This window comes from Glycine soja, chromosome 9 (genome assembly GCF_004193775.1).
Source record: "Glycine soja cultivar W05 chromosome 9, ASM419377v2, whole genome shotgun sequence".
Taxonomy (NCBI): Eukaryota; Viridiplantae; Streptophyta; class Magnoliopsida; order Fabales; family Fabaceae; genus Glycine; species Glycine soja.
Genome location: NC_041010.1, coordinates 5,428,322 through 5,442,416, shown reverse-complemented (window position 1 = coordinate 5,442,416; position 14,095 = coordinate 5,428,322). Strand labels below are relative to the sequence as shown.

At 31.3% G+C, this 14,095-nt stretch overlaps 2 protein-coding genes across 3 annotated transcripts; one reads left to right on the top strand and one right to left on the bottom strand.

Annotated features, from left to right (window-relative positions):
• Positions 1 to 2,106: 2,106 nt before the first annotated feature.
• Positions 2,107 to 4,833, bottom strand: LOC114368984. 2 transcript variants are annotated; one of them, XM_028326288.1, is made up of 2 exons: positions 4,427 to 4,833; positions 2,107 to 2,458 (listed from the first exon to the last, which is right to left on the bottom strand). In XM_028326288.1, exon 1 carries the CDS (start codon positions 4,710 to 4,712, stop codon positions 4,443 to 4,445), a length of 270 nt encoding a protein of 89 aa, XP_028182089.1. In that variant the 5' UTR covers positions 4,713 to 4,833; the 3' UTR covers positions 2,107 to 2,458; positions 4,427 to 4,442. The 2 variants fall into 2 exon arrangements, with proteins under 2 accessions (XP_028182089.1, XP_028182088.1); XM_028326287.1 differs by having other exon boundaries at positions 2,120 to 2,455.
• A 1,581-nt stretch (positions 4,834 to 6,414) lies between these two features.
• On the top strand, positions 6,415 to 12,396 carry LOC114425704 (putative clathrin assembly protein At5g57200). The gene is made up of 15 exons (XM_028392651.1): positions 6,415 to 6,504; positions 6,612 to 6,681; positions 7,020 to 7,117; positions 7,577 to 7,715; positions 7,832 to 7,959; positions 8,054 to 8,146; positions 8,274 to 8,324; positions 9,036 to 9,101; positions 9,181 to 9,246; positions 9,350 to 9,430; positions 9,512 to 9,589; positions 10,245 to 10,442; positions 10,526 to 10,601; positions 11,084 to 11,196; positions 11,821 to 12,396. Exons 1-15 carry the CDS (start codon positions 6,415 to 6,417, stop codon positions 12,259 to 12,261), a joined length of 1,788 nt encoding a protein of 595 aa, XP_028248452.1. The 3' UTR covers positions 12,262 to 12,396.
• Positions 12,397 to 14,095: the final 1,699 nt, after the last annotated feature.

The following is a 14,095-nucleotide window of genomic DNA, read 5'->3' as shown; positions in this document are numbered from 1 at the left end:
CTAACCCTAAGTTTTAAATCCAAAGAACTCATTTTTAACCTTAAAACTTCAAGAAAACACCATATTACAGAGTTCCAATCATGGCAACAAATACGAAATTTTAATCATCAATATAACATGCAATGAAGCCTAGCTTCGAAAGATAACAAGGTTAGGGTTCAAAAAGTGGAAAGACCCTTCTTACCTTGATGAAACTACACGAAATGACTCAGATGAACAAAGAGCTCAAATCCTTTATGTCTCAAACTTCTAAGAATGAAAATGAAATTTTGGAACCATAAATGAGAAGCTTGCATGGATTTGGTAAGGAAAACAAGAAGAGAAAGAAGATTAAGAACTTCTTACCAAACCTTTGATGGAAGAAACCTCAAGAACACTTGTATCAAGTTTGAAAAACATGCAGAAGAGTGGCTTCCTCTCCCTCTTGGTGAACTCGTGTAAAAAGGAGGAAGAAGGGTCCCAAAATTGGTTTTTAAAGAATTATGAAGATAAGGTTTAAGGCTTTTGCTCAAAAGAAATTTGATTAGGCCTAATTGACACCTTGAGTGACCACTTGGCAGCCCAAGTTACTTGCCAAGACATGCCTTTTATGGGTGTTGTTGCTTTTTGAAATTTTAGCCAAAAATTGATAAAGTAGACATAAACAAAAATGGTAAAAATTACTTTTGTCACCAAAACTGATAAATCTTATCTTAAGCGTCTAGATTAATGTACTAATTTCAGAGATTATTGTGGTAATCTCTCTAGGGATAAGTGTACTCAAAGTAAACCTCATAAAGAGATAATTTACACTGCAACTCAATGTGCAGTACAATTCTTCCATAAATGAAAATTTAGTTAAGACAAATTATATTTCTTTGTCAAGCTTCATTAAACCAATCATACATAAACACACGAACACACACATATACTTAGCACGAAATTGATGATTAAAAAAAACATATAATCACTATCATTAAATACATACATGCACAAATGATGCAACACATAATTTCCTTCGTCAGACTAAGTTATAATTTTTTGTCAGTATTAAATATGTAAGCTTTAATATGAAATAATATTTTGTTGATTATAAAGAAAATAAGAGTTAGAGCAATTTCTTTGGGGAGCCAAATATAAAAATAAATTAAATTAAATTATAAATGCAAAAATTAACATCTTAAAAATACATAAATGAATTAATTTTGTAAGAAAATGTGACAGATTCTCCATAGATTAATCTAATAAAGTGATGGGGTGAAAATTAATTTAAAAATATAAAGCACCTTTATTAAACCCAAACTTGTCATCTTTTGCAAGAATCTTGACGAAAAACTCAAAAGTCATCCTCGACTTGCCTCATTATCATTCCTACCTTATTTAATCTATTTTTCCCAAGAAAAATTCTTAAGATTATCACAACCTGAACTTTCAATTCGTCTTTGACCATCAAATAAAATGTGAATAACCTATCCTCCCCTCTTTGAAACTTTAAAAGAAACGATGCTTCCAATTTTTTGTCTCCTCCATATTACTATATCTCGAGAGTCAATAATTTTATATGAAAAACTACTAAATTCAGTCTCTTGCTACCATTACTCTTAAGTTTGTTGTTGGGGTCTATCTATGTAATTTTTTTAGAAACATAAATTAAATGATAGATAACATAAAAGTAAATAAAATAAAAATGTATTTTTTTTAGATTTATCAAAATTATATTATTCATTTAATATAATGAAACACTAAATATTTATTTTTTATATAATATATTTATATTTTCAAATAATTAAATATAAGATGGTCTTATATAATGTTTCGCCCAAGAAGCATAAAATTTTAGGACCTGCCCTAGTTCAAAGGCTTTCCCCGCCTGAGATGTCATCCCTCTCCAAAAAATATAGTATAAAAAAAGTATGGTAGAATCAATAGCATTTAAGTTTGTATGATTTTGATATGTTATATAGAATTTAAAAGCCAAAGAGCCTGTAATGTATAATAAATCACGAATTTTTTTACCAAACAAAAACCCACATATTTTCTTAGGTTTTTCTTAGGCGAGTCTGTGAACCAATAGATTTATTATAAAGGTGAACAGTCTAAATGATGTACAACATTCAAATGCAATTATCAAGAGATTAAATCCATTATTCAGATTTGCCTTAAAAAAATTTAACTTAGGCACACTGTCTATGATTTGTTTGAGATATGAAACCTATCCCATAATTTGAACAGTTGCAAAATTACATCACCACATCAAGAGGACCTAAAAGACAGAACCAAATAAAAAAGTATGCTCATTTTTCACACATTCAATTAAACATTTAACTGCAAGAAAATTGAGAATTGTATCAAATAGAACTTATTTTATCATCCAAATGATGAAATACACAGAAGCTGACAGTATCTTTCTGCCTTGATTTTTCAGATTTTAAAACAAAGATCAAGCAAGCCAACCACCTCCAATTCAACCAGGATCCTGCTAACAAAAATAAAATATATATATTAGCCACAAATATAAAGCAAATAGGTACTTCCAAGTTAAAGAAGATACATTGCATATTAACAATAGAATCGCAGAATATCACTGGCTTAGAATTTGCATTAAGATTAAGTAGAATGTATTTTGAAAAATAACTAAAAATAATTTGATGTTTGGGATGCCATAAAAACTGCTTTGCCCGGCAGTTACTTTGGTCAATTTATATTCAAAGGCCAGCATCCCAAAATTATGATGGAACTTTTGGAGGTGTTTGGTTTGTTGTGCTTTTCATTATAAATTTCAGTAATAACTACAAACATGTCATCTTGTTTTCATTATGCTTTTTGTTTTCAAGATTAGTAAAGGAAATGGTGAAAATAAACATTTCTTTGTTTTCACTACCTCCTTCACAATTTTGAAAATAAGAATTAAAAAGAAAACTATAATTGTAAATGGAAACACATCAACTGAAAATAAATATGGAAATATATGCCTTAAAATGTGGATTAGAAGTAGGAAATAACTAAAAAGAAACTAGAAACTTTATTGAGCAAGTCCCCTATTCCCAGGTATGAATCAAGAAGATTGCAGATCATAGAAATAGGATGCTTTATGCTATGTCTCCTCTACAAAAAGAAGCTCTGTCTCCTCTCAATTCCAGAAAGCTGATAATTCTAGCCCCACTACCCACCACTTTCCAGTCTGAACTCCCTCCTCTTGTTCACCACTTTTTATTACCTAATATTCCCTCCTTCCCCCTAACAATTTCAGTCAGAGACTCCTAACTAACAAATTTCATTAACAGAAACTAACAAAGAGGATCTACTAATGTGTGGACTTTGGTCATCCATTATTATACCTAACATACACCTTGGTCAGTATAGGTTTCCTAAGAATGTTATTTATGTCCCAACTTCCTCTTCAAACATCTGAGAATGGTGATAAAAACAATTTATGAGAGGGGACAACAGAGGAGATGCCAAACAAAATTTGTATATGCGCCTTTTCCAAACATATTTGTTGTAGCATTGACCCTTTCACTTTTTCTTCTGCAAGATGACTAAAGTCTGAAGTCCCCATAGGTGATATAGATTTAGTGTTTGGAAAAACAAAATCTCACACATTTTGACAAGGCAAGCCTAAGAACCACTTGATTCATCATGAACATGAACACAGTCCAAATGACATGCAAGATTCAAATGCAAATAGTAATCAAAACATATTCAGTTAGGAGACTAAAGCACTGCAACCAAATAAAAAATTCCATCCTCTTTCATGCACTCAATTATCACAAAAGTCCAAAAAAATTCATTTGTGATTGTATCATAGAGAGCTCATTTTATCATCTAACGTAACCAATTAAATACATCAAAGATGACAGTAAGCTCCTGCCATGATTTTTCAAAAATGATCTGAGATCAAGCAAGGAAACCATCTTCAATACAACAACAACAACAATAAATTACGTAGATATCAATCACCAAACATAAAACAAAACATTACCCACATCGAGTTAATAAAAACCAAAAGTAATGTGCATTGACAGCAATAGAATTGAGATATTGTTTCATCAGACATCACCAACTAAAAATTTGTATAAGTAGAATGCCACTAACTAAAGTACCCTTTTTTTATATGAAAATTGGAGGAGGGTCATTATATGCAGCCTTACCCTAGCATGTGCAAAGTGGTTGTTTCCAGATTTGGAAAACTAGAATGTATTCTGAATAATTACTAAGAAAAGTTTCAATGTTCTGGATGTTAAGAAAACATAATTGTTGGGTAACTAATCACAAACGGATTCCTAATCATGCTCTTACAATAATCACAAACGAAAACCGCAGAAGAAAAAAAAACCCTTCAAATTTCAATAAAAACAAACCACTCAAGCACATGATCTATCTAATTCCTCGAAGATCGAAACAAACAAAAAAACGGCGTCATCGTATTGGGAAAGAAAGGTGCTACCTGAAGGTGGATGGAATCAGTGATGCTGCTGAGCGTGCTCCTGGGCGTGGAGGAGGTGGCGGCGCTCGTGGGGGAGAGCGACGAGGTAGGAGAAGATCATGCCGCCGTAGCAGACATGGAAGATGGGATCAGGGGAACTGGTTTCAATGTACTTGGCATGGTAATTGTCGAAGCCTCTCTGAATCGCTTTCTTGATGTAGCTCAGGGACAGCATCGGCTTCACGTGCTCAGGGACCTCGCTCACCCTCTTCCCCTTGATCTCGTTGTAGAATCTCCTCAGCGCCATTGTTGCGAACGAGCGAACGAACAAACCCTAGATTTTGCGATTACTTTGCTCTGCCTAATGGAAATTGGGAAATTGGGAATAATGGGTTTCTATGTATGTGACTGTGTGTCTGTTCGTTGCACGTGACCCGACCCATATCTGATGCTGCCTCACGTGCTGTTAATATGTGTTTCTGGATTAAATTTTAGGCCTCAAACAGGGCAGTTACGTGCATCCAGCCAAATTACCGATGTGATTTTTCTATTTTATCCTTTCGTAAAAGGGATATGAATAAAGAGAATCATTAATTTAAATTAATTCATAAAATATATTTTTAAATTTTTTTATAAAAAACACTTACGGATATGATTCATATGAATTATACAAATTATGTAATTTATATAAACAAAATTAAGGGCATTTTTAAAATTTTTTCTTTGATGCAGGGTGCACAAGTAATATGTGTGGTGCACCTAGCATGGCCCTACATAGTTTTGAGTTTTTGGCTAATGATAATTATACCTCCCCTATTTTATTTTTTTTATTTTTGAATAATCCCCTATTTTATTTAATAAATAAATATGCCTCTGTTTTCCTCTTCTAAACAATACTTTTTTTGTCTTAAATATCCTTCTAATTTATTTCCTATCTCAAATTATTCTGGTTTCTTTCTCAGGAAACAATTTCTTGCTTACCTCCTTTGTGCCTTCACCATTCATGTGCATCCCTACGACTTTATTATTGTTGACAAATGATCAATTGTTGGAATGAAAACATAAACACATAGTCAAATGGAAGATTTTTTCACCTTCTATAGACAATGTGATTAAGACTCAAACTGTTATGATCAATACATTTGTTGATGTTTATTTCCATAATCAAGTTTCACCAACAACAAAGGTAATATATGAGTTTAATTATATGTAATTGTTTGGGAATAATGTAATCTGATTTTTTTCTCAATTCTTGCATACATAAATACTAATGCCGAAAAAATTATTAGAATAAACTGTGTATAAAAAAAAGAATACGAGCAACACATTCTCTTTTTAATATTTTCTCAGTGATTAACTAAATTTTATTAAAAATCACCTATTTTGGGGGGTCTCACTCTTAAATTAGAAGAAAAAATTATTAAATAATAAAAAATAAGACATAACAAAATTTATGATTTTTAATCAATTTTATTATATCATAAAAGAATAAAAAAAAAGATTAGAAAAAATGTTACTAGCATTCCTCATATATATATATATATATATATATATATATATATATATAATAAAAAGTTCAACAATATCAACTTATTTTGTATGATAGACATATTTCTTTTCTTCTCCGACCACTAAGCAACACCATATGACAGTTCATTATTATTAGAAGCAACATGTCATTCTAAGTTCAAAATACCACACCAATCAATGTTCCTACCATAATAGTGAATTTAGCAATGGGCAATTGAGTAACTTGAGTCTCAACGAAACTGAATCCGACTTTTTCTATTCTTGGAAAATTCAACCAACTGATTCTGCAGAAACTTTCGTCCAATGTAACCCAATTGTCCCCTCAAGATTCATTAGTTAGTTAAGATCACACAACCTCAAAGTACCAAAATACCCTTCTCAGAGATAAAACAATCAAGAAGAAAACTAGGATTTTTCTCCCTTTCTCTTTTTCTCTTTCTTTCATCCAAATCATAATAGCAAGTCGTTTTTAATGAATAATGGGAACGTTTCAGAGCTTCAGAAAAGCCTATGGAGCTCTCAAGGACTCAACCAAGGTTGGCCTCGCCAAAGTCAATAGTGAATACAAGGTGATTTGATTTCTCCATTATTTTATATACATAAACATGCATGCATGCATACATATACACATGATCTCTATTGTTTAGATTGATTGTGTTTCATTTTGTTTATGAAGGAGTTGGATATTGCAATTGTAAAGGCCACCAATCATGTGGAATATCCTCCCAAGGAACGTCATGTTCGAAGTATGCTAACATATGATATGATATATATATATATATATATCATTAATCATTCCTAATTCCCAATTTTTGTTGAATGTAAATAATACTCATACATTTTTAATTAATATCATGTGTCATCATGAAACTTGTTTCATGTAATCTTTGGTATTTTCAAAGCTTTGATTCATCAATCTATGCTTGTTTATTTTCCTTGCTAATATTGCACCAAATATATAGAAAAATTACCATAATGTCATCTTTAAGGCATAAATCGGATTTTTTTTTTTCTGTTGAAAAGCTTGTTTTAATTTCTCTCACATCTTTCTTTTCTAAATATAATTTTCCTGAATGGTTTGCAGAAATATTCTATGCAACATCAGCACACCAGCCACGGGCAGATGTGGCATACTGTATTCACAAACTTTCTAAGAGACTTTCTAAGACTCAAAGTTGGATAGTATAATTCTTTTCATGATACTTATAGTAGTTTGATATCTTGTCCTTTGAAAGCACTAAGATCTTAAGAACTTTTTTTTAATATGACATGGTAGAAGATTTTAAGTGTTGTAACAGTTCAGTTAAGGGTTTTGTTAGATTTGTTTTCCTCTTTATGTACCTATACTAGCAAAAAACTAAAGGGGGAAAAGAAGAAAGAAAGAAAGAAACATTTGAATGATATCATGTGTGTAATCAATCACACCCATATATAATATAAATCATGGTTCTAATGTTATTGCAAAACTAATGGGATATGACATGTTCATCAATTATCATCGCGTCCAATATGAAAGGGACAATAAAGGGGCTAAATTGAGATTCAACTCACATTTAGAGAGAGGATTTGCACACAATTTTACTGAGAAAAAGAATTTTTATCATTGTATAACATTCATGTCAGTGAATAATGAAATGTCAGGTTGCTATAAAGACATTGATAGTCATTCACAGGACTTTGAGAGAGGGTGATCCCACCTTTAGAGAAGAGATTCTTAACTACTCCCGCAGGGGACATATTCTCCATATATCCAATTTCAAAGATGATTCAAGCCCTCTAGGTAAATTAATTGGTTCTGTACATGAATTTGTTGTGACTATTTTGAATATCTTGACCATTTTCTTTCTTATTCATTATTGTTCCAAATTCCATGACTGACTAAATTTATTTTTGCAGCTTGGGATTGTTCTGCATGGGTTCGAGTCTATGCACTATTTTTAGAAGAAAGACTTGAATGTTTTAGAGTCCTTAAATATGACATAGAATCCGAGCGTTTAACAAAAGCATCACCAGCTGTAAATAAAGTGTGCACTTTGCCTTGTTTTATTCATACTCAACTTTATTTTTCAAGAATCATATTTTTATGTTCAGAATATCACTAACTTTCAATTATGACAGGCACATAGCAGAACTCGATTGTTGGATAGTAATGATCTGTTGGAGCAGCTACCGGCACTACAACAACTTCTATATCGCCTTATTGGTTGTCAGGTATAAATTAATTAATAGTAATTTTCAAGTTTGATGTCTGCATTTTTTGTTATGACATATCCCTTAACATTGAATCACTGTATTTTCTTGCTCTAAGTTGCATTTAATTTGCTTTAACATCTTGCAGCCTGAAGGATGTGCTTACCGTAATCATCTAGTACAATATGCGTTGGCCCTGGTATGCATGTTTAGAATTTCTACTTTCAACATAATAGCACTTTGAGTATAAACTTAGAAAGTGTTTAGGGGCAATAGCATGACTAGATAATTGTGAATACTTTTACTCGTGAGTCGTGATCCTATATACACAAAAATCGGTATCTGTCAACAAGGAACTATTAGAATTATATGGACAAAACTTAGAGGCATATGCTATTACATAATGAATTGCATATGTTTGTCAGTATATATATCTTACCAAAGTGAAACTCCAATTCTAATCAGAGAGTAACATCAAACACCTAATGAATTGCATGTTTGTCTGAATTGGAGTTTCACCTATACTGACCTTTAATGCTGATCTTTATTACAAAAATTACCGATGTGAAACTTCAATTTTGATTGTAGAATAACACTAAAAGCATCTAAGAAATTACATATAAATTTGGTCTGGATTATATCTGTATGATTCTTGCTATTACATAATGTTAGAAGTCAATGAATAAATTGCTTCCACTCGGAGTGAAGATCATAGTGATTAAGTGAATTACATGGTGGAGTTGTTACATATAGAGAATTTTATCTCCTATAATTTATAATTATAGTAGCCTAATTCATCCTCAACACACCATTTAAATCCATAAATTTTGATTATTTTTTAGTACATTTCTTTACATGAACTTGTATCTTTGTTTGTCACTATCTTTTGGCTTTTGGCAATCTCATTTAGGTTTTGAAAGAAAGTTTCAAAATATACTGCGCACTCAATGATGGAATCATCAATCTTGTTGACATGGTAGTGCCTATCTCAGTTTAACTTACAACTTGATTGCTTCATTTAAATTTTAAATTACACAAACTAATGAAAATTGCAGTTCTTTGATATGACAAGACATGACGCAGTGAAGGCTCTAAACATTTATAAAAGAGCTGGCCAACAGGTTTATAACAATGATTTTCTTCAGACATTCTTGTAGATGACCAATATGGATTGAGTCTTATGATCTTTAATTGTTGGTGGTTTTCCTTATGAATACTATGCAGGCTGAGAATCTTGCTGACTTCTATGATTACTGCAAAGGCTTGGACCTTGCTAGGAATTTCCAATTTCCAACACTGAGACAGGTTCCTTTTGTTTGTTAAAGTAAGTCTCATGTGCTATCATGAATGAAAGAATCTCACAAAGCTTTTTACTTTGATGAACAGCCACCTCCCTCTTTCCTTGCAACAATGGAAGAATACATTAAAGAAGCACCCCAGACAGGCCATGTTAATAAGAGACTGGTAAGAAAAAGTGATGTACAAATTCCTTGGGGTAAACTTGTGGTTTTTAGTGTTATACATGTTCTTATGATTGTATATGAACTTTAACGAACAAGTATACATATCATTCTAACATGATAATGTGATAAAACAAGTGAGTCAAATCCAAACTGAACTCCCTAATATTACAAATTACAGGACTTATCATATACATTATAGCAGATGAGGCTCGAGTAATTTTCTTAGGCAAGAAGATCTGAAAAGGCCTATAGTGTATTATGTATTATGTTTAATAACACGAAGGAATGACAAATCTCTCTAAAACATCTTAGCTATTAATATAAAAAATTGAGCTACTAATTTATTCTTCATTGGCTTCTGAAGCATTTGTTACCATTTCCAAAACCTATTTCACAATTTATTCTTATAACTATAGCTAACCCAAACTTTGTATCCATGTTATTGTTTACTGGTTCTGCCACTTCTCACATGGCACTACCTTATTAAGGTTTCATTATTTTCTATAACTAGAATCGTGGAGAAACTAATGTAATGGAGGGAAAAGTGTTTAATTGTTCATAAACAAACTTTCTCTAAGCTTTCAACTATAGTTATTCTTACTTATGCTTGCAATGTAATTATTTATGGTTCATTAATAAATGTTATTCAACATCAGGAGTATCAAGAAAATGATGAATCGTCTAAAGAGGAATCAGAATCCAATGAATCTGCAGAGCCTCAAGCAAATGAGGAACAAGCTGAGGAAGTCAATGGGGAAGAGTCAGTAGAAGAGGAAGAAGAAAAACCTAAGCAGGAGGAGGAGGCAGAGTCTCCTCCTTTTATATCAACTGATGATGGTATAGATGATTTGCTGGTATGTGTTGGTTATAAAATAATGTTTTGTATGCATGTTTGTGAGGTTGGCTTGATAAAATATACATTTGTCTACCTTTGTAGGGTCTTAATGAAATAAATCCAAAAGTTATGGAATTGGAGGAAAGCAATGCTATGGCTCTTGCAATTGTACCATCTGGTGGTAAGGCCTAAAGTAATTGATAATTGATTGAGAAGTATAAATTGTTTTAGTACAAGTCTTTCCATAGATTGCAATGTGCCTCATTAATGCATACAAGCATTTCAAAGTTTCTGTAAATGATGACAACTTATATGTACATTTTGATCTGCCTATAAGCAAATCCAAAAATGTAAACACAACTGATGGACAATTGTTTTTTTTTCAACTTTGCCACATGAAGCTAATAAGAGAAGATGGTAGATAGCTATATAAAAAAAACTAATACCCTAACAGTCATCATTTCATAACATGCTTTTCTCTAAAATCCATGAGGATGCTTGTAGTATTTCTCTTTCCCTGTTCACATGCACTAACTAGAACTTGAACCTAAGAAACTTTGAATTATTTTCTTTTTTATATGTCAATCATCCCCATATTTAATTAAACTACATTAGTTTTTTTTTACTCAACCCAATTCTAAATTTTGCAAGCTTTTGTAGGAAATAATCCAAACAATCTTGCTTTGAGTAACATTGACGGGACTATTGGATGGGAACTTTCACTTGTTACTGCACCAAGTAACCATTCCAGTCAAGCCCCGGATCGCAGAATGGTTTGTTTTTTTTATTTTTTACACTTGTTTCTCTACTATACTAATATCAATGTAGTTCCTCTTCATTTATTTGCTCACACTGTAACTAGTGAGATCTATGATGACTGCATGATTTTCATCCCCAAATAAATATGCTATAAATGGATACACTTTCACATTAGTCATTTGTATTTTGTAGAGGTTTGTTTGAAAATGGCTAAATTTATATACCATATATAATCATGATTTAGTGTTGCATCAAGGTCATGGTGAAGTGAGCTCCTTACATATTTATGCAACAATAATCTCAAATTTTTTACACTACCCCGAAATTATATCTACATTCCTTTTTGCCGTAAAAGGAAAGGTGTAGAATAGTGTAAAAAATAAAGGGACCATTTGGTTTGAAAATATTTTCTATTTTCCATTTTGTTTGTTTTAAAAGTTTGTATGAGGAAAAACTTCTAAAAACTTTACCAAACAAGAAACAAAGTGAAAATATGATACATTTTCACAAACCAAAAAGTCGTTGAAGGTGTGAGAGAAACATTATTCTTAGCTCAATGAGGTTATAGGTTACAATCTTTTAGCTCATGTTGCAAAAATATAACACAATTCTCTTTCCATCCTTTACTATTGAGTCAGGCTGGTGGTTTTGACAAGCTATTACTGGATAGTCTATATGAAGATGAAAATGCCAGGAGACAACTCCAACTCCAAAATGCAGGTTATGGACATGGTGGAACAATGGATATACATAACAACCCATTTGATCATTACAATCAGCATGATCCATTTGCAATGTCCAACAACATTGCACCTCCCCCCAGTGTGCAAATGGCATTAATGTCTCAACAACAACAGCAACAACAAATGGTGTTCCAACAGCAGCAAATGATGTACCAACAACCACAACAACACAACAACAACATGATGATGGTCCCTCACCAACAGCAACAACCATATAACCAATTCCCTCATCAGATGCAGAATTCAGGTTCTCATAATCCATTTGGAGATCCCTTACTGGTACCAAACTATAATCATAGTTCCATGCCCCAACGTGGAAATTACAATTTAATATAGAACATGACTTCTTTGCCACTTGATATCTTCTCCTCTCCTCACACCCCCACTTTCCACCACAAAATGAATGTATTCTTGTTGGTTGTAGTAGAATAACATTTTTTTTTATCATATTTAAATTCTTTAATTAATTGTTGACAAGTGAATGACATATTTAATCCTTTTTTTTCACTTGTAATTATCAATGGTTCATTTAGACAAATTGTTCTCTCACCTAGATCTAGTATTACACTTGCATCGTTGCTTCTTAAGCATTCAGATATTTTCCTGTTGAAACAAATAGTGAACGGAAAATCTTCATGTTTGTGGCCTCACTGTATAATCGTCAAGCGTGCACGCTTCACTGAGAAAAGATAACATTAACAAAAGAAAGTGATTGATTTGCATCATTTTTTTCTTATAAATTGATCACTTAAGCATAATAGTAATACAAAACTTTATTTTGACAAAAAAAAACTGCATCAATATTGTGACATGATTTTTGTCAAGTATTAAATCCTTACTTTATTTTAGTCTTTAATTATTATTATTATTTTCATTTTTTATGCCAGAGAAAACCTCTTTAATTCACTATTTAACCAATACCGTGTAATCATATTTTTTTAATTAATACGAGCAAGAGTCCTTCACACTTATAGCAATTCTCTTTTAATTTTTGCTTTTCAGCACAGTTTGCATTATATACTTTTGGTACCCTTTATGTGATCTGTTTGTTGTTAGGAGTCGTTGGTACTTTAGAGTTTTGTGATGACTTGTGGTATGTTTTCGAACTTATTACTTTTGATGGCTTTTCAGTAAAAAAAAAAATGTTGGCTGTTTATATCCATTTGAGTTGAGAAAAATCCGATTGTGCGATTTCCACAAGTATTTCGTATAGCATGAGATGTGGAAAAAAAACAGTGATTTCAAACCTTTGATAAGATTTGATGCATGTGGTAGCACACATGGTTAGCATAACTTAAGTTTATTTACCTCTCCATTCATTTGCTCACACTATAACCAGTGAGAACTATGATGATGCATGATTTTCATCCCTGCATAAATTAGGCTATAGATAGATACACTTTCACACTGGTCATTTGTATTCTGTTTTCTGTAGAGGTCTGTTTGAAAATGGCCAAGTCCACACACACACACACAAATGACCAGTGTTGCACTGCATCAATAATATTAAAAAGCATTTTTTTTTTTTACGAAATGTGTATAAATTTGACACTGCTTGCATTATGATTATTTTTTTATAGAGAATGATGAAAAATATTATTTTCCTTAGGCTATAGGTATTCTTAACATGAACCTTTATTGTCAAGATTTTAAGAAATTAAAAAAATATATTTATCATATCAAATAACTTAAAAAAATTATCCCAATACTTAACAATATATATATATATATATATATATAAGAAATATTTTGATATTTTAAAAAATAAATTGATTTAAATTATATGTAAATATCCAATTATTTTTCATTTATAATTTTTACTTTCGAATTTTATTTCTCAATTTTCATTATAATTTGATTTAAATTTTAGTTTTTGTACTTCTTAAATTTTAATTCACGATACACTATTAATTTGAAAGTATTTTTTTTAGATAAACTGAATTTTAAGATTATTATAAGCTTAATCAATTCTAATTTGAACATATTTTTAAATTTTGACATGATATGTCAATAAAGATGACGTGTCTTGATTTTAATAATTTATTTCCATAATTTGCTTCTCAATTTTAAAAATTCGTCTATTTTTCTACAAAAAATATTTGTAATACCTTTTTTTTAGAATAACTAGATTAATTCATTTCATTATGAGGATAAATACATGTTGGAATGT